This window comes from Musca vetustissima, unplaced genomic scaffold (assembly GCF_032173495.1).
Source record: "Musca vetustissima isolate MV318-11 ecotype Yass unplaced genomic scaffold, APGP_CSIRO_Mvet_v1 utg18417, whole genome shotgun sequence".
Lineage (NCBI taxonomy): Eukaryota > Metazoa > Arthropoda > Insecta > Diptera > Muscidae > Musca > Musca vetustissima.
In genome coordinates, this window is record NW_026888331.1 from 28428 (window position 1) to 54275 (window position 25848).

The 25848-nt window shown below is 34.8% G+C and overlaps 1 protein-coding gene across 1 annotated transcript in view; it reads left to right on the top strand.

The window, feature by feature from the left end:
* Positions 1 to 3621: 3621 nt before the first annotated feature.
* LOC133336178 (uncharacterized protein K02A2.6-like) overlaps positions 3622 to 25848 on the top strand; it is a gene marked incomplete at its 3' end in the record, with an annotated part of 33762 nt that continues 11535 nt past the window's right edge. The window contains exons 1-3 of the mRNA XM_061544469.1: positions 3622 to 5307; positions 22921 to 23188; positions 23250 to 23356. Of these exons, the coding sequence (XP_061400453.1) occupies positions 3622 to 5307; positions 22921 to 23188; positions 23250 to 23356 (2061 nt within the window). The remainder of the gene's footprint in view (positions 5308 to 22920; positions 23189 to 23249; positions 23357 to 25848) is intronic.

Consider the following 25848-nt stretch of genomic DNA (forward strand, 5'->3'; position numbering starts at 1 on the left):
CATAATCTTTCCTTTGACAACCTATTTGCGGTTTACGATTCACGTTATTTATTTTGTAATCAAAATTCGTGTGTATTCATTTTTTTTCGCGGAAAAGTTATATATTCCTATGTCATTCGGTCCATCTTGACAAAAGCATGCAAAATAACCTAATTTCCTATTTTAATTTGACGTCTTTTTAGTCCATATTGTTGTTATTGGTAATTTTACTTGCGGGGACGTTGTGAGCAACAATGTTTCCTTGCTTTTGTTTTTTTCATCAAACCAAATATTGAAAATATTATTGTTTTTATTCTGAAGTTACCAACATAGTCACCTTTTATTATAGTCACCTATGTAAATTTTGAATCTCTACACAAACGTATTATCAAATATTATATATTAAATAAACAGCACACACCACCGCCAATACTCTCCCTGTTTACTTTTTATGTTTATGCTTTGTATCTAACGTTTTAAAATACGCCTTGATTTAAAAAAAATATTTCTTTAATTTTATTTTCAAATTGTAGAGTTTGGTCACGATTTCAACCGCTTTTAAGACACATTTACGCAAAAAAATTTACAGAATCATACATTTTGACATGTTTTCTTTTTAATGCCATCAAAAAAGATATTATTTTCCAAAATTGAAAAAATTACTTTTTGCCTAAAAAACTGTCCAAATTACCTAAGTGCAGAGGGAGGAGTAGTGACTCAAGCGTCTTTGCTACTGGAGACAAAGGGAAATCGGCCTATACGATTCACCTCTGCTATCATCCTTGCCTGGCTTCAGTAGCGGGACCACCCTATTTTCCAGGCTTCAGGAACAATGTGGGTGGCTAACGACAGGTTGAGAACAGCCGTTAAGTACTTCACTCCAGGTTCATCCAGTTGCTTCAGCATTACCATTGAGATTCCATCCGGGCCCAACGCTTTGATTTCGCGTTTCGAATGACATCTGCAAAATCATCCTTCGAAAATTGTGCTGGTACCTCCTCGGCTCGGAGGGCTCTAATACAACGAAGCACACTCCTTTTCGCCATGTCACTCTCGGGGTGCTCTATAAACTGCCGGTTAAAAAACTAGCGCACCTCTTGGGATCAGTCTAGCCACTTTTACCGCTTGTGCTCGCATGCCTATCTGTTGACTTCAAGGGTGATGAAAAACTAGGGATCTTACGCGGATATTGTCCGCGGAGTGATAGCACGTATGTTTCTTATTTGCTGTGCATTTACACACTCATTAATTAATACAAAAAAAGATCCTTAAGAACTAAGTATTACAATATTACTTAACCTATCTTAGACTAATGTGTAAAAGAGAGAGAGAGAGAGAGAGTGCATCTGCCATAACACATGGAGTGGACACACACAATTACTTATCTCACATGTGGCGAGCACGCTACACATGCTTATCAGTCTGTAGTAAAGATTACTCCCCGTAATCTCACCCAAACATACCACATGTGGCAATAAAAAACTCCTATATTTTCTAGTGTACAAACATTCAACCAAAATAATCTCTTATCTCAAGTGGACTGTATACGAAAATAGATCCCTGTTTAACTAAATACTCTCTCCTTTACACAAGAGACCCACAGCAAGATATTCACTATCTTTATTATTTAAAAACCATGTTCGCTACGTGAACAGGTGAGTTCTTTCACTCTTCAAGTGTTGTACGACGAAGCTCATCACGCTCATTCGCAAGCACCGTCGCTTCTGCTGGGATGTTTGGTGTCACTTCGGGTATACGACCAGCAGGTATATGGCGGGCGGCTGCAGCAGTGATGATGTCTCGGAATTTCCTCTCAGCTACTCGAGGATCTGAGGAAATGGGCAGCTCTCTGAAGCGGCGATTGGTTAAATCTCTGAAACCTTCCCAATCAACTTTTCCATGGTTCAGGAAAGTTCGGCGTTCAGAGGTTATGAAATCGGGTGGCCTATTTACGGAGACGATGATGGGGAGGTGGTCTGAACCTATGTAAATTTTGAATCGCTACACAAACGTATTATCAAATATTATATATTAAATAAACAGCACACACCACCGCCAATACTCCCCCTGTTTACTTTTTATGTTTATGCTTTGTATCTATCGTTTTAAAATACGCCTTGATTTAAAATTTTTTTTATTTCTTTAATTTTATTATCAAAGTGTAGAGTTTGGTCACGATTTCAACCGCTTTTAAGACACATTTACGCAAAAAAATTTACAGAATTATACATTTTGACATATTTTCTTTTTAATGCCATCAAAAAAGATATTATTTTCCAAAATTGAAAAAAATACTTTTTGCCTAAAAAACTGTCCAAATTACCTACAGTGCAGAGGGAGGAGTAGTGACTCAAGCGTCTTTGCTACTGGAGACAAAGGGAAATCGGCCTATACGATTCACCTCTGATATCATCCTGCCTATTTTCCAGGCTTCAGGAACAATGTGGGTGGCTAACGACTGGTTGAGAACAGCAGTTAAGTACTTCACTCCAGGTTCATCCAGTTGCTTCAGCATTATCATTGAGATTTAGCGTTTCGAATGACATCTGCAAAATCTTCTATTAGGGTAACCCTAGTATTACCACATAAAATGCAACAATCTGGCATCATCATGCATCACTATCATTGTCTCTTCTTTTTTACATATTCATTGAGTCACTGATCAACCGCCAATAAATGCACACCAACGCTCTGCAAATTATCAAACTTTATTGTTCTCAACTTACAAAACACTTCTAAGTTTTTATTTAATAAATGAATTATATTGTTATGTTTAAACATCGTTTATTATTCAATCGACCACCTCCGTAAGAACGTAACAATTTGGCGACGAGGATAGTGAATTGAAAACCACACACAGTAAGAAAACTGTAACAAAAAGGAATTTCAGCGGGCAACAAGGCTGCATATCATCAAGACACCGCCCACAATAAAAGTTGTGGCAGGAAGATTTTCAAGGAAAACATCAAAAAGCACAGGCGCAATTTCATCAGGAACATTCCAACAAGAAATTTTAAGAAATCTTCGGCGATCAGCACAGTTTGCAGTTTCACACACACAAATAACAGTTTGCAGTTTCACACACACCACAGCAACGTTGGGAATTTCATCATCTTTTGCTACATACACACATACGCAGCAACAGCAGCGTCTTAAGAAAATTTGTAACGGCTGAAAACAGACATGTCGGAACAAGCAAATATTGTGAAATTACTTGCTCAACAGCAAGAACAACTAAATATTCTCACACAACTTATCGCTGGACAACAAAAAGGTGTAAACACAGTTTCATCATCAATTCCAGGAGAGTCATCAGTGGCAAAAGCCCACCTCATAGAATCTTTAGCAAATTCCATGACGGATTTTAACTATGAGCCTGACAGTGGTTTATTATTTGAATCGTGGTACAATCGATTCAGACACATCTTTGAAAGAGAAGCAAGTGCACTGGACGATCCAGACAAAGTAGGACTTCTGTGGAGAAAAATGTCCAACCACATTCATGAACGGTTCAAGAATTTTGTTCTACCAAAACAACCCCAAGAACTTTCATTGACAGACACAATCAAACATCTTACAAAGTTGTTTGGACGAACAGAAACACAAGTAAGTCTACGTTATAAGTGTCTTCAAATCACAAAGATGGAAAATGAAGATTTTAAAGAGTACGCTAGTCGCGTCAATCTTCAGTGTGAACTTTTTAAACTGGATAACTTAACCATAGATCAGTTCAAGTGTTTAATTTTCATACTTGGTCTTAAATCATCACAAGACAGTGACATCAGAATCCGTTTATTAAGGCATCTCAATGAAAGTAAGGAAGTAGTCAACCTAGAAAAGCTAGTTGATGAAACACAAAGCATTTTGGATTTGAAAAGTGACACAGCGCTAATTGAGGGAAGCGTAAAACAATGCAACAATATTGGTAAGCCACAACAAAAACAAAAGTTATCAAAAACAGCATGTTGGTACTGTGGAGATATGCACTATGCTAAACATTGGCCCTATTCCAAGCATAAGTGTACCAAATGCGAACAGATTGGTCACAAAGATGGTTTTTGCAAAAACAAGCAGCAACAGAGCAAAACCAATCATGACCAACATTCAAAGAAGAACAATCATCAGAATTTCAACAAGAACAAAGGAAAATTCAATGCCAAAACAATATTGTCAACAAAACAAGTACAATTCAAGGAATTAAGAAAATATGTCACAGTGAGTATTAATTCCAAACAAGTAAAATTACAAGTGGATACAGCCTCGGACATGACCATAATTTCTGAGTCAACTTGGAAACGCATCGGAAGACCTGAAGCAACCCCAACAAAAGACACCGCCAATGTTGCTAATGCTAAACAGATGAAATTTTTGGCCAAATGTTCAATAGAAGTCTCAATAGGAAATAGATCTGAAATAGTGGAATGCTATATTTCAGACGTTGAATCACTAAATGTAATGGGCATAGATTGGATTGAAAAATTTAACCTATGGAACATTCCCATCACAGCATGGTGTCGTCAAATAAATTTCAACGATGAAATATCAAAAATAAAAGCATCATTCAAAGAAGTATTTGACAACAGTTCAATGGGTTTATGTACCAAAACAAAAGTTAACATCAAGGTACTTCCAAATGTAAAAGAAGTTTTTATACCAAAAAGACCAGTTCCATACGCAGCACGCAGTGAAATTGAAACCGAACTGCAACGTCTTGAAAATTTAGGTATAATAACTCCAGTGGACACATCAAAGTGGGCAGCACCTATAGTCGTAAGTAAACGAAATGGAAAAGTAAGAATTTGCGGAGACTATTCAACAGGTTTAAACATTGCCATAGAACCTAATCAATATCCGTTGCCTACGCCAGAAGAGATTTTTGCAGAATGTCACAACTGCACAGTTTTTACCCATTTGGATCTATCGGACGCCTACCTTCAAACAGAAGTAGATGACGACAGTAAGGAGTTGCTGACAGTCAACACCCACAAGGGATTGTTCAAATTCAACAGATTACCCCCAGGAGTGAAATGTGCACCAGGTGCATTTCAACGCATAATGGATCAACTATGCACAGGTATAGATGGCGTTAAGGCATATATCGACGATATTATGATTGCCAGTCCAGACATTGAACAGCATAAGCAAACCTTACAAACATTACTACAGCGTATTCAAGAATTCGGATTTCGTCTAAAATTTGAGAAATGTGCGTTCTTTCAAAGTTCAATCATTTATTTGGGACAAATAATTGACAAAACAGGAATACGTCCAGATCCACAAAAAATCAAAGCAGTTCAACAGCTAAAAACTCCAGAGAATATATCTGAGGTAAGATCTTTATTAGGTTCCATTAATCATTATGGAAAATATGTTCCTAATATGAGAAATCTGAGAAAGCCTCTTGACGACCTTTTAAAGAAGGAAGATCATTTTAAATGGACAACAGAGTGCCAGGCAACACTAGATAAATTCAAAAATATTCTGTCATCAGATCTCTTGCTCACACATTATGATCCAAATTTACCAGTCCATATAGCAGCTGACGCATAAAGTCATGGTCTTGGCGCTGTTATATATCACACATTTCCAAATGGAAGCATGAAAGCAATCCATCATATTTCAAGGTCATTGACGCCTGCAGAAAAAAATTATTGTCAAATAGAGAAGGAAGGTCTCGCGTTAATTTTTGCAGTACAAAAATTTCACCGCATGATACTTGGTCGCAAATTCACACTTCACACAGATCATAAACCATTATTAGCGATATTTGGGTCTAAAAAAGGCATACCTGTTTACACAGCGAATAGACTTCAAAGGTGGGCGCTAATTCTACTTGGTTATGATTTTGATATCAAGTATACAAACACTCAAGACTTCGGACATGCCGATGTTCTCTCAAGACTAATAAAATCTCATGAAAAACCTTCAGACGATTTCATAATAGCGTCAATCAACTTTGAGCGAGACATTCAAAACGATTTAAATGAATCAATGTCAAAAATTCCAGTAACAAACAGCATGATTGTAGATGAAACAAAATCAGATAAAATTCTCCAAAATGTTTTATCATACATGGAAAAAGGATGGCCTGAAAAACAAAATCAAGTGGACCAACAGGTAGCACCTTATTTCAAGCATAAGGATGACTTACAATATGTCGACGGATGTCTGCTTTTAAACTCAAGAATAATCATTCCACAAAAATTTAGAAAGAAAATTCTAAAACAACTTCATCGTGGACATTTTGCTATTGAAAAATGCAAAACCCTTGCAAGAAGTTATGTCTATTGGCCCAACATAGACAAAGATATTGAAGACTACGTCAAAAGATGTCAAAATTGTCAATTAGTAAGTAAAAATCCAGTAAAGACAGATTTATCATCATGGCCATTAACAACAAGACCGCTAGAACGAGTTCGCATCGACTACGCTGGTCCAATTAAAGGATTCTACTACCTCCTAATAGTAGATGCATATTCAAAGTACCCAGTAATTTACCAGACATCGTCAATCACAGCTGCAGTTACAACAAAATTAATGAACGAGTATGTCTCACAATTCGGAAACCCCGAGCAGATCGTGTCAGACAACGGGACTCAGTTCTGTTCCACCAATTTTGAACAATGGTGCAAGGAAAGAGCAATTCAACATACAAGCATAGTTCGTTTTCATCCCAGCTCCAACGGACAAGCCGAAAGGTTTGTTGAGACTTTTAAAAGATCAATCAAAAAAATAGAAGGGGAAGAAACGATACCCGAAATACTTTGCAAGTTCCAAGAAGTATACCGATCAATGCCAAACGTAAATTCACCAAATAATTCATCACCAGCAGAAGCATTTCTAGGACGGAAAATGAGAACAATACTCGACGCTCTTCGGAAGCCTTCAACACCAGCACTGGAAAGAAACGAGAAAATGGAAAATCAGTACAATGCCAAACACGGAACTAAGCCTAAATCGTTCAAACCAGGAGATTTAGTATATGCAAAAGAGTTCCATCACAACAAATCAAATTGGGTTCCTGGAGAGATAATAAATAGAACAGGTACAGTCACTTACGACACAGCAATATGGGTCGGAAGTCGCAAAAAGTTAATCAAGACTCATGCAGATCAACTAAGAACAAGATTAACCGACGATGTTCCTCCATCCTCAGACGATACATTACCTATGGATATATTACTTCAGGATTTCAACGTTCAATTGCCGTCTACAGATTCTACAGCATTACAACAGTCAAGTGAAGATTTCATTACTCCACCAAGTTCACCTGTTGTCAACTATCAGCCAAGAAGAATCAGCCAGAGAAGACAACCAGTTGAAGTCATATCCAGAAGCCCGGCTCAAACTTAAAAGGGGAGATATTAGGGTAACCCTACACTGATAAAAAAAATTGAGTATTCCGTACTTAAATGAAGCCGGAGCGGTGTCAAAAGTACGGTAAGTGCGGTTTTTCTTATACCAAGATGAAAAAACTTGATTTAAGTACGGTTTTTTCTAGTGCGGATTTCATAATTTTAGCACCATTTGTGCCGGATTGTGTTTGCATTAAGCTCAGAAGAGTCTTGATTTAAGAAAACTGGAATTGATTTAAGTTTATTTTAGTTTCGATCTAAGTACGAAATTTACTTGGTAAAAGATCGCTAGGATTGATTTAATGCTTAATAAAACTTGATTCAAGCGCAACGTGGCCTTGATTTGAGCATTCTATAAATCAGAATTATCTCACTATATTCTTGTTTCAAGAATTTTGTTCCTGATTAAAAGATTAAATTGAGAGTACCACAGATTGAAATGATAAAGAAATATATTTCCAAACTTGATTTAATCCAAACTCTCACTTGTTCTAATTCAAAAATAAAATTGATTTAAGAAATGCCAGTGATTGAAATGATCCCAAAGTCATTTAAATTGAGTTTTTCGAGCTGAATTCAAACTATTTTCCATGTTTGATATGAAATAAAGCAATGGTTGATTTACGTAAAATATAGTTTATTTGATTTTTAAGAGAAATTATAAAGTAATACCAAAAATAAATGAAAAATCATTTTTAAATCTATATAATACAAAAAACTCCTCATGTTCACCTAGATGTTGTGTGTCCTTCACTTGGTGACGTTTCTTTCGTGATATGGCAGAATTTTTCCTTTGAAATTTTGCCACTTGGAAAACAACATATGACTCTTGCCTGGATACAAAAGTTCGAAATCAATTTGGATCTGAAAAGATAATACGAAATATAAAATCTATGGTGGTAAATTTATCAAATGAGACTGAAATGAAGACTATGTTAAATAATTGCTATTTTTTTTGCAAATAATTATTTAAGTTAATGCTTACCAAATCAGCAGTTTCCCATGGGACTCTTTTCCTGTCAACCAATTGTCGACTTTGGATTGCACAGAAATTGTTTCGTCATCGATACCAAACTATAAAATAATATTGAAAAATCAATTTAATTCGCCAAATCATATACTCATTAAATTTTATTACCTGCTATTGAAAAGTTTTTCTCGAAATTCTATTCGAAGACCAAGAGGAGGTACTGCTTCTTTTATATCTTCTGTTTGCATGTATTGTAAACTTCTATACCGCACTTGAGCAGCTAAATAAATAAGGATATAAAGTTATTGTTAAACCATAAAGATAATATGGAAATATTGTAATTGAAGAATAATATAAAACACAACTAATGTAAAGCGCAACGACAAATAACGATATCAACAAAATTCTTTAGAACTATCAATGCATTTTGCTACATAACACAAAAATAATGAATACACAAAAAAACTCTACATGACTAACGGTATTTCACAACTCAAAACTGAAAAACATAGTAAGCGACGACCAGGAGTACGAATAAATTCAATGAGAACGGAATAGAGCATAAAATTTGGAATTGCTTCAACACTCTCTCTCCTTCCAAAAAATACACAATGCAACAGACAATAACAGAGACATTTTGGTTTGCTTTCAACTCGCTCTCTCCACTTAGATTAAGTGTGTTGCACTTACGTTAAGAATTTGTAATACTTAAAATATATGCGCGTTAGAAATGCAAGAAGAATATTCTTGATCTAAGAAATTTTGCGCTTATCGTTTTGAAGATCGCGCTTTTGTTGCATGGTAATATGTGTATACCAAGTAGGTGTTTGTGTGTACACATATATATTTTATACAAACAGTTTGCGAAAGCAAACAGGCGTTGTTGAGCTTTATGTACATTTTCATAAGAATTTTTCGGAAATATACCGTTATTAAAATGTGTATGTAGAAATAGTCAATATATTTGGAGTAAAATATTACATATGTATAAAAAACACACGCGCACACTTTTATAAACACTTCAAAATATTCGGAATATATATTTTATTTTTTTCGCCATCTTTGTTATACTCACCTTTCAAATAATCAAAGACTGATTCCAATTGAAACTCCTGGAGTAATTTGCGCATACGGGAGTCGTCGTCCACAGGAGGCGTCTCTTTCACAGTTGAAAAAACACTTTCACTCATTTTTTGGCAGACAGAAAAACAATCAATTCTACCAACCGTCTACTGGCACGCGCAAATCGAACTAATACTGCTTTTCCACAATGTTCTGTATCAAAGCTAGAAATGAACAAACGCAACTAAGAAAAAAATGCAGCCGAGAGAGTTTTTGTATTCCATCATTTTCCTCTCTCAAGGCTTGTTATAAGAATGTTCTTCTTATTTCAAGTTATATTCCGCTTACTTTTCATTAGTATCTGAGAGAGTAAATTTGTTATGTGCTCATTGTTTTTCTCTCAAAGCTTGTTTTAAGAATTTCCTTTTTAATTCAAGTTATATATGACTTACTTCTCATTATTAGAAATTTTTTCTTGAATTAAATACAAATCTTAACTTAATATGAGAATATTTTACGTAAGTCAAGAAATTAATACTTATTCCAATAATTTCCGTACTTGAATTTATAAAACTATCCAAAATTGTACTTATTTTAAGAATAACTAAGTACGAATTTTTCTTAATTGTTTAAGTACGATTTTAGTAAAAACTGAGTGTATTCGGCTTAAATTTGAAATGCAATTTTTCTATCAGTGTAGTATTACCACATAAAATGCAACCATCTGGCATCATCATGCATCACTATCATTGTCTCTTCTTTTTTACATATTCATTGAGTCACTGATCAACCGCCAATAAATGCACACCAACGCTCTGCAGATTATCAAACTTTATTGTTCTCAACTTACAAAACACTTCTAAGTTTTTATTTAATAAATGAATTATATTGTTATGTTTAAACATCGTTTATTATTCAATCGACCACCTCCGTAAGAACGTAACATCTTCCTTCGAAAATTGTGCTGGTACCTCCTCGGCTCGGAGGGCTCTAATAACGGCGGGATGTACACGTTAAGTACTTCTATCTCGGCAGTACCACACTTGACTGCTACCCCCATACACTCATAATCCGACGACGTTGACGACGATAACGTTGGCGACGATGACGTTGTCGACGATGTCGTTAATGACGAAGACGTTGACGGTGAAGATGATGAGGACACGCTGGGAGATACGCTGACGCAGCAAAATAACTTCTGTCACAGTAGTCCTGAAGTCGGCTAAGACATGTACAGCCGCGGAGCACAACGAAAATCTTAGCTTACTAAAAAATCGTAGTGTACCGGTAGGGGTACACTAAAAATCGTAGTGTACCGACTGCGGTACATTAAAAATCGTTGTGTTCCACTGGTCGGAACACTAAAAATGTTAGTGGTACACTGTTCGGAACACTAACAATCGTAGTGTTCCACTGGTCGGAACAATACAAATCGTAGCATTCCACTTACTTGAACTGTACTGGTAGTGTACCATACACGTCTGTTTTGTTCCTTAGCGTACTAAAAAATCGTAGTGTACCGGTAGGGATACACTAAAAATCGTAGTGTACCGACTGCGGTACATTAAAAATCGTTGTGTTCCACTGGTCGGAACACTAAAAATGTTAGTGTTCCACTGTTTGGAACACTAAAAATCGTAGTGTTCCACTGGCCGGAACAATACAAATCGTAGCATTCCACTTACTTGAACTGTACTGGTAGTGTACCATACACGTCTGTTTTGACAAAATTATACAGCTTTGGATAAAATTTTCATTAATTTACACAACGAACACGATTTTTCCCATAATATTAGGAGATATCCTTGTAAAATGTTAGTATGAAAATCCATTTATGATTCATACTTTTAGGAAATTTCAGCAAAAATATTTAAAATTTGGTATGAAAAAATAGTTTTATGATTTTGAGATAAATATTACAAAACCACATATATCCATTATTGGAATATTCTTTTTTTATGATGTTTGTACAGGTCTTATGCAATACATTTTTCCGATCAGCGCAATCGATTATCAACCAAAATGCAATTTCAGTTATGAGTTGGCCGTCACTATACGCCCTTTTTAGTTACAAAATATTTATTATGTTAAACTGTTGATGATAATATAATATTACTAATTTTTAATAAAATATAAACAAATACAAATATTAAAAGATATTATATTTATTAAATCTCTTGATATAAATAAATTTTATTCATACAAAAAATAAAAGATAAATACCTCATTTTGTTTTCCGACAAATTAACACTACGATTTTAAGTGTTCCGCCAAATGAAACTCTACGATTTTAAGTGTTCCGCCAAATGGAACACTACGATTTTTAGTGTTCCGGCAAGTGGAACACTACGATTTTTAGTGTTCCGACCGCGGTACGCTACGATTTTCTAGTGTTTCGACCGCGGTACACTACAATTATAAGTGCTCCGGAACAGTAACAGTACCGGAACACTAACGCTAAATTTTTTTTTAGTGTTTGTGTTCCTGGTACGGCGCCCTACGATAGTTTACCGTTTTTTTGCGAACACTGCCCATGATGAACAAATACGGCACAAATATGTAGTAGTTGAGATGGCAGCTCTTGGTCGAAGTATGGACTTATACTGGTCAACCTATGCTGATAATTTTGTTTCGACTGATATTTTTTCATTGATATTATCCATGTCATTATATATTGGACTTTTCTCGCATACTGCAAAATGTGTCTGATCTCTTCTTCGGAGCCTTTCGAAATCTAAGGTGTCCTTTAAGTGAATTTTAACTTTTCACATTTTATTTCGATTTTTTGTTAATGTTTATAAATATTTGTTGATCACTCGTTATTAAAGCTATTTCTGGCCCATTAGAATCTTTACTTTTTACATAGGCTGACGTCCATGTGGTGAACAGAGTGGCTGTGGATTTGGCGGCGGATATCTTCATATTCCTCAGATGGAAGAACTGTACTAAATCAGCTATGTAGATATTTAACCTTTCACAGATGTCATCGATAATAGGGCCCGACGCACAGTGGGAAAAAATACCGATCTAGCGCGCAGAAAATCAAAAAATGAAGTTGAAGGAAACTTTAAAACATTAATGCAGTTTTAAAGTAGAGTGTTGAGAGTACTTAAGTCCGTATAAAATAATCCGAATTGATAAGCTAGAACGGAATAACGGTACATTTAAAACAGAAAATTTTTCCAATGTTAAAAATGGCATTTTTTTGCTATAAAATTGCGATGGTCGTGTGCATTCTGTGAATATATTATTATAAAATTTTGTCCATTTTTGATATATAGTATTGGTATTTAATTAAATGGTATAGTTATATAACCCATAAGTTATTTTAATTTAGGTGTTTCGGGCTAAATATATGTAAGGTCCGTTTTTTTTAATTCCTTCAATTAAAATAGGGGTTTAGTATGGAGTGCAGTTGAGTTCAGCTTTGATTTTTGTTTTATTTTTCTTGTGTGTCTGTCTAGAACATCATACTAAATTTTTTCCTGCGACTTCCTGCGATTCTCGGATTTATGGCAATTTTTTGAAAAAATGCCAATTTTGTGTAGGAAGCTTTTTTAAGGTTTTGTTCAAATAAAATTAAAAATTTGTGAATTTTTTTGATATAATTCATCAAATATGACTTGGAATAGATCACAGCATAGCAGATAAGAAAAAAAATAAGTTCAAAATGTACATCCTAATGTTCAATAGTAATGGGTGTGAGTATGAAAATGAGGGATTTAAGTAAGCTGCTCCAAACGTTGATTTTAAACTCATGCACTGAATATACATTTATTCCAAATGTCTTTCTAAATGAAAATTAAAATTACAACGAAATCGGTTGTAAGAGTCTTTTAAAATACCGCAGGTAAAGGGTCCACTTTATGAACCATGGAAAAATATCATTGGTGTAACATTCATATATACACTGTTTTACCTACATTTATGGTTTTCGCTATAAGCACATAACAGCAAAAGTAATGAATGATTACAACAAAATTTCGTCATTAACCCCAAACATCAATTTATACGAATACGTTCTGTCTACCTTACATGCAAGGATTCGATTTTTAGAATGTATATTGCACATTTCATACCGACTGGTTTTGAAAAAGTGGAAAATTAATAGCTCCGATCGGCCACTTTTCGAAGAAAGGAAGGCACGTATCATTAATGATTTGAAGGAAGAAATGCACATTATTGTTGACACACCTAAGTCAGTATCCGGAACAACAAACGATGGCAATATTGCTAGGCGTTTTTAGCCAACCTGGCTTGGCATCATCGATAACTGGTGTTGATGAAAAATTAATTAAAAATTTTAGTATCATCCTTTCAACGATGGCCTGTGGATATGCTATTAACGCAGAGTCATTCGAAAAACTTACTGAGGAAACATTTATTTTTTTTTTCGTGGAATTATATCCTTGGTTCTATATGCCTTCAAGCATACACAAAATATTAGTGCATGGAGCTGATATAATTAAATGTGCAGCTTTGCCCATAGGAATGTTGTCTGAAGAAGCCATGGAATCCAGAAATAAGGACTTTCGGAACTACAGGGAACTGTAGACCAGAAAAATTAGTCGTGAGGAAACAATGAGGGATCTTTTCAATAGGTTGCTATTTTCTTCTGATCCAAAAATATCAAGTTTGTCTCGTAGTACATCTCTTAACCATCGATATAGTGAGCCACTATCTGAAGAAGTCCTTAAACTACTGGAGGATCCAATGCTACCAACTAATTCCGATCAAAACTCGGATTCTGAATGTGATTAGTATTTAATAAGTAACGCCTAAATTTTGTAAAATATATATAGTTTAATGTTTTAGATATGTAATATTTACAATAATAAAGATATATATAATAACAATAGTGTTTGGCCTTAACCCACTTTTTACCCTCCAAATGTTTCGGAATTTTTAAAAGAAGCTTCCATTTTAGGAGTACTATTAGTTATAACGAAAAATATTGCTTATTATAAAATATTTCAATTGCTTCAAAATAGTAATTTACACCAAAAAATTTAAGTTTTTTGAAATTGCCAAAAATTGCCAAATTTTTTCATAAAATAATTAAAATTGTCCATCTAAATCTATTCTTATCCAAAATATCGATAAACATACAGTAAAACATCTACTTTGATTTTCTGCGCGCTAGATCTGCATTTTTTCCCACTGTGCGACGCCATGATTGTACAATCATCCGCATACATTACGATATCTATGCCGTCCGGGGGTTGTGGAATTTCAGAAAGGTAGAGGTTTAACAGTTCCGGAGATATGACCCCACCTTGGGGAACTCCCAGTTTCACTCTACGGGGTTTAGACTTCTTGTTTCTGAATTCCACATATGACTGGCGAAAACACATGTAATTCATTATCCAACGTTTGAAACTAGGCCGGAGGTTGGTCTTCTCTATGTCCTCGAACAGCTTGGCGTAATTTCCAGGCTTCAGGAACAATGTGGGTGGCTAACGACAGGTTGAGAACAGCCGTTAAGTACTTCACTCCAGGTTCATCCAGTTGCTTCAGCATTCAGGAAAGTTCGGCGTTCAGAGGTTATGAAATCGGGTGGCCTATTTACGGAGACGATGATGGGGAGGTGGTCTGAACCAAGAGAAATGATGGGTTGCCAGATTACGTCATTTATCAGACCTGGTGCCACAATGGTGATGTCCGGCGAGCTGTGGCAATCTCCTCTAATTCTCGTGGGGGCATCCTCATTCACCGTGCAAAACGCGGAGCTGTCAATTTATTCATGATGGGCATTGAAATCCCCTGGCACCAGACGGTTATTACCCTCCAAAATTAAACTAATGTCTGGTAAATAACGCGGGGTACAGCTATTTAACGGCGGAATGTACACGTTAAGCACTTCTATCTCGGCAGTACCACACTTGACTGCTACCCCCATACGATGTCGTTGATGACGAAGACGTTGACGGCGAAGATGATGAAGATACGCTGACGCAGCAAAATAACTCCTGTCACAGTAGTCCTGAGGTCGGCTAAGACCTGAACAGCCGCGGAAATGCACCCATCCCATACATCTATTTCATCTCACCGACGTTGATCTGTGGTGGAAGCGGTTCCGACAAACGGTACAAAACCAAGGTCCGGTTCCGGTACATAGAACCGGCCGCAGTGGGATTGTTAAAAAACTGTTGATATTGAGTGTGATCCTACATCCTAGTGTGAGCTATGGACTTATACTGGTCAACCTATGCTGATAATTTTGTTTCGACTGATATTTTTTCGGTAAACCGTCTTTTTCTACTCAAACAATTGATTATTATCCATGTCATTATATATTGGACTTTTCTCACATACTGCAAAATGTGCCAGTTTTCTTCTTCGGGGCCTTTCTAAGGTGTCCTTTAAGTTAATTTTTACTTTTCATATTTTATTTCGATTTTTGGTTAATGTTTATAAATATTTGTTGATCCCTCGTTATTAAAGCAATTTCTGGCCCATTAGAATCTTTACTTTTTAAACAAAGGCTGAATTTTGCCAATTTTAGGTTTGCAGCACGAATAGTTATCATTTGAGTAGATTTTGCCGATTTTTTCTTCTGAAAATGACTTAGCATACTTAATTTGCTAACACAAAGTTTTTTGTTGTATATATTTTTAAATATCTACGGCACTTAAATTAACAATTCTAAGGTGTGCTAATTAGGTGTCCCTTTCAAAAGTTGACTTGTTTCCTAAATACCGTTATATTTTACAAATTTCCCATGATTATTTCCTATTTTCACATTTAAACCGTAGAGTGCAATACACATAAGAGTTTTGAATAAAAAAGTTATTAAAATATTCAAAACGGATCGAGGGTTAATTAAAACATGTTTCCCTTCATGAGTGTGCTAATTACGTGACCAAAATTGGAATTAGGACCATAAATGGGACACACAGCGAAATTTCCGTTGGTATTGGATTTTGACTGATTGACATGTTAACTTTTGATATATTCTGAACTTTACGATTTCTGATTGGTGAATTAGGACGTGCATTATCAGTTCTAATATTATTGTTAAGAGCCGGTTGGGGTTCTAAACGTGCTGTTATCCTCGCAGGATTTTGAGGCAAATTAAAGTTTTGCATTCTAGTATGTTTGCCTCGATCATGCGATTAATTTGGCAGTAATCTATAACGGGATTAGCACCGGTTTGATTTACATTATTGTTAAATGAAGATAAAACAAAATTGTCATTTTTTCAATCTGGTAACTCTCGTAGTGAATAGACGTGATTTTCTACTGCTTTCAATCAGTGAAATTATTTATTAAATTTACTACAGTTCTAGTGCTTATTTTAAAAAATATTTTAGTCTGTTGTGAAATTGGTGAAAAAATACAAGTGTGAATTGTGAGCTTTTGAATTACCAAAGCTCTTTGAATTACTAGTTACACGTAGATTATCCCATATAGTTGCCTCTATAGTATCTCCTTATCAACATGGCTTTATAACTGGTAGATCAACATTAACGAATATTTTAGAACTGACAAATTATATTCATAACGGCTATGCAAACAAACTTCAAACTGATGTAATCTATACAGATTTTAGTAAAGCCTTTGACACTGCCGTACACAAACTATTACTGTACAAACTCGATATTATAGGCTTCCTATCCATTATCTTGAAATGGATATCTTCATACTTACAAAACCGCACCCAAAAAGTATCATTTAATGGAAACTTTTCGAAAAGTATTAAAGTTTTCTCTGGTGTACCACAAGGGAATCGTTTAGGACCTTTATTGTTTGTTCTGTATACAACCGACGTTCCATCTGTTATAAGAACATCCAAAGTACTGATGTTTGCTGACGATGTCAAACTTTTTGTAAATCTAAATTCTATAAATCAATGTATATATTTTCAAAACGATCTGTACTCCCTTGCAAATTGGTGTAGCATTAATGGTATAACGCTAAATCTTAAGAAATGCAAAAAATTATAATTTTTCAAAACCAAACATATTCCATGTGATATTCTATAGGAACTTAAAAATTAGTAAAAAAAGTGAGCATTATTTGGGTTTGAAGGTTATGTATCAGTTTGTTGATTACCATCATTCACATAAGAATATTTGACATGTCCTGAAATATGTTGCGACTAGCGTATTATAAGTCCGAGCCATAGTTCTTCCTTTTCCTCTTTTAGCTTGTTTGGAAATAGGGTGCCTCTTTGGAATGATCAAATAAGTTTGTTACTCATTAAGCTGGCAATGATGCTGATAAACAGGACATTGTGACGAAGTCGACAAATGAGTCTCAGTGCACTCTCGATTAAACGATTGTGTACATCTTAATACATAAGTGTTAAGTGAGTGTCTGACAGATCATCGCCTAGACGAAACGGCTGAAGCGAGAAGCTTAAAATTTTGTGAAGGTTTTTGTTAGTGTGTAGGCGTGAGATAAGGCTGGGTTTTTTGGAAATTCGAACAAAAGGATACGAAAAGTTCTAAAATTTACCAAATATGGTACCCTTTGTATTAAGCAAACGGGAAGAACTAGAAATTTGGAAGGTGGGTCACTGATGGAAAGTTAGAAAGGTGTACAAAAGAGTTTTTGGAAATTAGCCTTATAAGTGTACGAAAAGTACTAAACTAGAAGTTAGAATCTTGAAATTTTAAAAGAAATCCAAGAAATTAGAAATTTGTACTAATGTTTATGAAAAGTACTAAATTTGGTACTATTTGCATTTATGGAATCCTGAAAATAGGAATTCGGATTACTATTGTAGTACAGGGTTATGTGTACGAAAAGTACTAAATGGTACTAAATTTCGTTTTGGAAATTCGTACTTCTGGTAGCAAAATTACTAAATGACACTAAATTTAGAACAATTTGAATTCTGGGTGAACAGATAGACCAGAAAACCTGAACTTTGGAATTCGTATTTATGTGTGCGAAAAGTACTAAACGGCACTAGATTTGGTACAATTTGGATTTGGACGTTCGTCCAACAGACAGATCTGGAAACCAACATTTTGGAATAATGGTTGCAGTTTCGAATAACTGAGATATGCAAGTATAATACTTATGTATAATAAATGGTACTATTTTTGACACATCTTGATTATGTGTGATCGGATAGATCTGGAATCCAACATTAAATAGTAAATGGTACCAAATATTTTACAATTTGTTTTTATGTTAGCTGATAGAGCTGGAATCCGAATATTTGGGAGTAAAACTATGGATGTAGTTTAACAATTTTGTAATCATGTGTACTACTACTAAAGTTGGTATGGTACTTTAGATTTGGTTGAACGGATTGAGATGGAATACTTATATTTGGAATTATAATTACTCTTAGCGTATAGGAAAATCGAACTACGAAAAGTACAAAATGATAAAAGTTGGAAAAGAGCCACGAAAAACACACCGACACATTTCACCTATTCGTCGACTATATCCGTTCAAAGTTGTGTAAAGCCATGTCTGCGATTGGCATTCCTGCAAAATTAATAAGGCTATGCAGGATAAGACAAGATCAGCAGTTAAAGTCGGAAAGAACCACTAGGAGCTTTTTAATACCGAACGAGGACGCAGATAATGTGACAGTTGGTCGTGTGGCGTTTTTAACATGCCAATATTTTTTATTATATTTAACATTGGATTTGTAAATATGTTTTATCTTGTTTACGTGAATATTGTAAACTTGTCGGTTCTCAGTCGTATATCTCGACCTTGCAACAGCATAATCTAAAGAGGAGATTGATTTTTTATATTTTTTAAAAAGTTTATTTTTATAATTTTTAATACTTGAAAGCCCAAATAAATAAAGAGGATCACGGATACTGTGCATTTAGTGGCTATCTTCGGGAATACATACAGGAGGCATTTTAAATACTTCAAAATATTGTGTATAATTCACAAATGCTAGATCTAGGATTCAACTATAACAGTTTTATGTACTATTTATTTGATGAAGATTTATGTCACTAAAACGATTTACAATTTCAAAAGTATGTTGGTATACATTTGCATCACCGCCTCAGAATCTGGCAGTGAAAGCCATATTACTGATGGCAGATTAAAATCGCCGAGAACTTATATTCTGTAAGAGTCATTCATTTCGTTAGTGACTGAATTTATTGGTAATATATGCTGATTATAAATATCAAGTTTCGATTTATATACAAAAAGCTTTATTTACAAACAAGTCGTAGTCATTGGTGGTAGCAGTTTTTTTTTTTAGAAATTTGAACTAATTTATGTTGCCATCTCTTGATCCGGTTTCATTAACTGCCAAACAATGTAAGTGCTCAGGAAAATAACTAAACCTAAAACAACATAGTTTTAGTATAGCAATAAATATTTTCAAACCAAAATAAGATATTGTAAATTAAAAAAAAAACATATTTTAAGAATGTTTGCTATTTAATTTTAAATTATATATTTTCAAACAAAAAACCTTTTTCAGAAAAAACCCACACAATTTTGTTTTAACTGCGAAAAAAGGCAAACTTTGTTTATTTTGATTTGATATATTCCATGTGATATTTTTATTCACTCCTTAATATTGTAATTTTGAAATAAATAAAACATTTAATTATACTCCACGACATCACTCTTAACAACATGACTGTGATGAACATTACTATTGTAAATCATTTTTATCATATTACGAAATTTTGAGTTAGATTTTGAAATTTTTACTTGTAGGGAACGGAGTATTTTCAAATTGCAATTTACATGTTTGCTACAAACATATAAAAGTTGTAGCAACAATAATTTCTCCAATCACAGAGAAAATATTTTGTCTCTGTTTGTAGTTTACTTATAGTACATTTACATTGAATAGTCATTTCCATTTCAAATATGTCAAATAAACAGGGTTTAAAATGCAGCATCAAAAATATTAGCATTTAGCTCTAAACTGCTACTGCTAAAAAATATTGACATTATGACTAAATCAGCAAACTGCTATCTGTTTTAGTTCGTAGCATTCGTGCTAAGCACGTTTTTCACATGCGAGCTTTTTTTGTTATGACTAATCGGCAGTACGAATGCATATTCATATTTCGCTGCCGACGAATAATCAGCCGATGGTTGTTTTTATGTTTGTGTGTTGCCAACGCAGAAATTAGAAAAAAGGCAATTCAATTTGTGTGTTGTTATTTAATTTAAACCTGTCAAACCGTAATAAAAAACTGTCAATAATAGTACTAAAAACCAAATTATATATTAAATAGAAACCTTTAGCAAGTATTAATCATTGTCATTGTTCGAAAAAAATTAAATTATCATAATCACGATTTTTAATTATCTCATATAAGTTATAACTTTTCAATGGGCAACACTGAACTCGAAAAATGCTCGGGTTTTGTTGGCTAAAAATCTTGCTAAGCAGCCACAGTCAAGGTGCTTAAGGGCTAAGCAGAATGCTCGCGTCGAGCAATCCGTCGCGTTATATGTTATCGAAAATACAACAATCACAAGGAAACGATATGCGTTTGTGTTATCGTTTCCTTGGGTTTGTTGTATTTTTGATAACATATAACGCGACGAATGGCTCAACGCGAGCATTCTACTTAGCTCTTTCGTCATCATTGTATGCTTTGGTTGTTAGTCGCTTTGACAATTATGTTGTAGTTGTTCATTGCTATTTTGTAGCTGCTGACAAAATCAAGAAGCTTTAGTTTTGCTGGCTAAAATTTGTTGTAATGATTTGTTATTTGTTGCAGTTGTGCTGGGCTGTGCTGCATATTTTGAGTATGAATTTAGCTAGCAAAGCGGCAATTTTCTGTGTTTTTGCTATTTTGGCGTTAGCATTTTCAACCCTGAAAATAAATACTCATAGAGGAGGTAAACCGTGTTTTAGTTCTAATGTAAATGCAGTTTATGCAATGTTCTTACGGGTATACGAACAACGTAGTTCGCTCTCAGAATTACGTACATGAATTAACCCGTTCATACAACACCATTCTTAATTCATGTCATCAGAGTTTTTTATTTCAAACTTTTTTGTTTCTTGTTTTACACCAAAAATGTAACATATTTTAGGGAATTACATATGCATCTAAATAGAAAAAAATAATTCTCTTTCTCCTGACTATAGTATGAACCCATATCTATTTACTTTTCATCCATGTTTTCTGAAAATTTTGTTGTTTTTAATACATTTTTATATTTTCTCAATTCAAATGTCACATAATGTCACATATAAAAATTTGGAGAATTTTTGTTTGAGTTGCCCCCCATTTGTTTCTTGTTTTGTACGCTAATTAGAACCAAGGGAAAAGAAATGCATACTGCATTATGTAGAAAACAAAATTTACATCCTGCTGCATATATAAAAAGTATACAATTTTTCACTTTTCATTCATCATTTTCAATTTTACTGAAAAAGTTTAAAAATTTTATAAATATTTTCATGCTGTCAAAATTAATTTATTTTCGATAAATACTCTTAATTGTTAGGAATGGGACAAATTTCTTGGTTATTCAGAGAGTGATTCGAATTGAACAACGTACAAAAGTCGGTGTCCGCTCAGACAATTTTGTATGGGGAACTAAGTAATTACTTCATAATTAAGGGTCGAACAACGAATGAGAGAGCGAACAACGCTCGTCTGTACATGGCATTAGAGAATAAATCAAGGCAATAGGTAGCCGCATCAGCACAGCTTTAGGTATTATAAAATGTCAAAAATATTGGATTTAGAAAATTTTGTTCTACAATCAATTTATTAATATTTATGAATAAAATTTTGCAAGAATCTTTGTTTTTGTGAAATATTTTTGACAGACCATTGAACTACAAAATTTGTTTGTTGTAATCGATTGCTGACGCGGTAACCTTATAAAATCTATCTTGGAATAAATGTATTAAGCATAAATAATATATATATATTATATATTCCAAATCTATATATCTTTATATGTATCATTCGCATCCAAAATCGATGACTTAGATACATTTGTGAAGAAGAATAACATTGGTTTCTCCTGCCTATTAACTAAAAATTTTTGGTTGTTGGTCGCTTTGACAATTATGTTGTAGTTGTTCATTGCTATTTTGTAGCTGCTGACAAAATCAAGAAGCTTTAGTTTTGCTGGCTAAAATTTTTTGTAATGTCTTGTTATTTGTTGCAGTTGTGCTTGGCTGTGCTGCGTATTTTGAGTATGAATTTAGCTAGCAAAGCGGCAATTTTCTGTGTTTTTGCTATTTTGGCGTTAGCATTTTAAACCCTGAAAATAAATACTCATAAAGGAGGTAAACCGTATTGTAGTTCTAATGTAAATGCAGTTTAGAGAATAAATCAAGGCAATAAGGTAGCCACATCAGCACAGCTGTAGGTATTATAAAATGGCAAAAATATTGGATTTAGAAGATTTTGTTCTACAATCCATTTATTAATATTTCTGAATAAAATTTTGCAAGAATCTTTGTTTTTGTGAGACTTTTTTGACAGGCCATTCAACTACAAAAATTGTTTGTTGTAATCGATTGCTGACGCGGTAACCTTATAAAATCTGTCTTGGAATAAATGTATTAAGCATAAATAATATATATATATATATATATATATATTCCAAATCTATATATCTTTATAGGTGTCATTCGCATCCAAAATCGATGACTTAGATAAATTTGTGAAGAAGAATAACATTGGTTTCTCCTGCCTATTAACTAAAAATTTTTCCCAAACTGGAGCTAACTCGTTGGTGAGAACAAAGTGTGCATTGTCACATTTTGCCATAATCGATTTGTATGATGATGAGAATAGCGGGGACGGCGCATATAATGGCTACAACGAAGTCATTGAGATGTTAAAAAATAATATATGGTCTAATGTTTTGACCCCCAGCAAGGGCTCTCATAGTAAGTTAAAACAAAGTAATCATATTATGTAGTAACAATATATTAACAAAATATTTTATAGATTTAATACCAGATAGTACCAATGATGAATTACAGGAGGATGATAATGATGTCGAAAAGCAATTGAACGAATTTGAAGATCTGCTTAATAGCATACAACAGTTCAAAGTAATTTCGCAAAACCTTAGTCGAGATGAAGTACTAAATAATGCTGAAAGATTAGCTGAACATTTTGCAAGTATATTAGGTGAAGATGAAAAAAAGTAGTAATTGTATTCGCGTAATAAAAGTTAATAAATATATCTGAGTAGCAAATTGTGTTTTCCGTTTGTGTGATTTTAACATTCGCCTTGTTTTTCTATCATATGTAATATTGTCTCACAAGTCATTGGAACAATGAAAAAGATAAATGTTTACTTAACACATATGCCTATTTGAACGGACACTTTTGCACTACATATATTATGTTACCAAGCATTTAATTATACCATCCACCTTTTCAAGACCTCGAAATATTCGATGTCGATTTAGTCATGTTCGTTTATCTGTTGAAGAGAATGAGGTGCTCGGACGAGCAACATCCTGTAGATAGGAGACTAAGAGAGTCGTGGATGGACGAAGTTCTGCTTCGTACCCGTCGGTAGTGTCGATGGAGAATCCTGCCAAAAGCGGTAAAGGTGTGGTGGAAGCCAATCCAGGAAGCCCAGAAACCTGCACCGGCGCCTAGCGACCCTGCTGCTCTACCAGAAGTACCGGAGGATCTGCGAATAGCAATCACGGATCGCCATAAACGGGATTTTCAGTGATGATAAATGGTTGCTGATCGACAGCTATCTGAAAGTTGGCGGTTAACTTAGTGCGGATCCCACCACCTTTTAAGGGACTGGAGAATTCACTGAGGTTGGTGGAAAAACAGATGAGGAAGTGAAAGAAACAGCAGTTCGCCGCCGACTCTGTTGGTGAGCAGTACCTAAGCAGGAACAAGCATGAGCTGTTTAAAGGGATGGGGAAACTGCAGACAGCAACTGCTGAATTGCTCCTCGCTCTCTCTTCCTTAAACACCGACTATTCAAGAGCACGTTTAGGCTACTAAATCCTCTCGATATCAAGTGTCAATTTGTCAGTGGATTATATACATATCTCTACAAAGATAAGGTGACTGGCTTGAGCGACAAAATCTACACGGTTTTGACGGCCTCCGCGGGCTTCTTTCAAATTTCAGCAACAGTGTCAGTCAGACTAGATAGGGTAACTCGAGAATAGCATTGGCGATCTAGTCATTGGATGTGATGCTAATGCCCATCACAGTGAAACCAATCCAAGAGGTGAGTATAATAGATATAATCTTAGGATATGTAATAGGGGCAATACAGATACTTTCGTAAAAAGAGTGAGAGGCGAAGTCATTGACACAACCATCACAAATTCATACCTCTAGCGAAAAGCAGAAACCTTATAGGAACCCTTGGAAGACAAACTGGGATAAATTCAAACATAAAACAGCATTCACAAACCCTGACCGCATAGCCCACGGAACGACTGAGTATGCTGAGAAAGCAGTGAACGATGTCACAGGGACTCTTCTGAGGAGCTATAAGGCTTCCTGCCGTTTGACATACCCTGGGAGAAAATCTCAGCCGGTATGGCTGAGCATCCTTGACAAAGACTGCTAGGAAATCTTATAATAAAGCTCGTAACACGAAACATAGTACACATAGGGAACACTATAAGTTACCCAAATTTGGTATTAACTTGCAATACATAACTTGTTTTAAATAATGTAATAAATACATTAGTTAATAATTAATTATGAATACCACAACTTGTGTTACGTTCGAATACGAAACCGACAGCCTTATGAAAATGTGCCTTAAATTAGGAAATACTCCTGCAGGTGATCTTTCTGATTGTTTAATAAATACTAAGTTAGAAACTATGGAAGGAAGAGTTTTAAACCTACATTTGAATTAGTTCAGCGACTTCCAGGCGTCCGTTTCCCGGAGCCTCAGGGCACATTTAATTTAACCAGAATGTCTAGTGGTTGGAGATGCAGGATTGTATTCAGGGCTGCCTATGGTGTGCTTATTAGCGCTCCAGCAATCGGGATCGAAGCCGATCGTTGTACACTACTTATTTTGGTCAGCAGTGTATACTTATTGACCCCTTGCCACCCTATAATCAGAACATTATCAATTTTGTTTGGGTTGATAATGTTCCTAATTTTGGAGTACCGTAACCTTTCTTTAGAAAGGATTGAAGGCTAATTAGTCTATAGTCTAGGAAGCGTATGACTCGGCTTCCCAGCTTTCGCTATTTATTGTCATACCAAATTTGGGTAACTTATAGGGCTCCCTATTTGTATTATGTTTCGTTTTCAGGTCAAATTGCAATACCTGCAGCAACAACAATAGAAACAGCCCTCAGCCACTTTCTTTCAACTCGATCGCCACAAGTGTGTTTGGCCGTGCACGTAAAACTATTTGGAATATTGGGAGAAGCAGTTTTCGACACCGGTGCCAGATTTAGTGTTGCAAGCCTTTACCTAAAGAATATATTGAAAGGAAGCGGATGCTTCCTTGTATTCGCGTAATAAAAGTTAATAAATATATCTGAGTAGCAAATTGTGTTTTCCGTTTGTGTGATTTTAACATTCGCCTTGT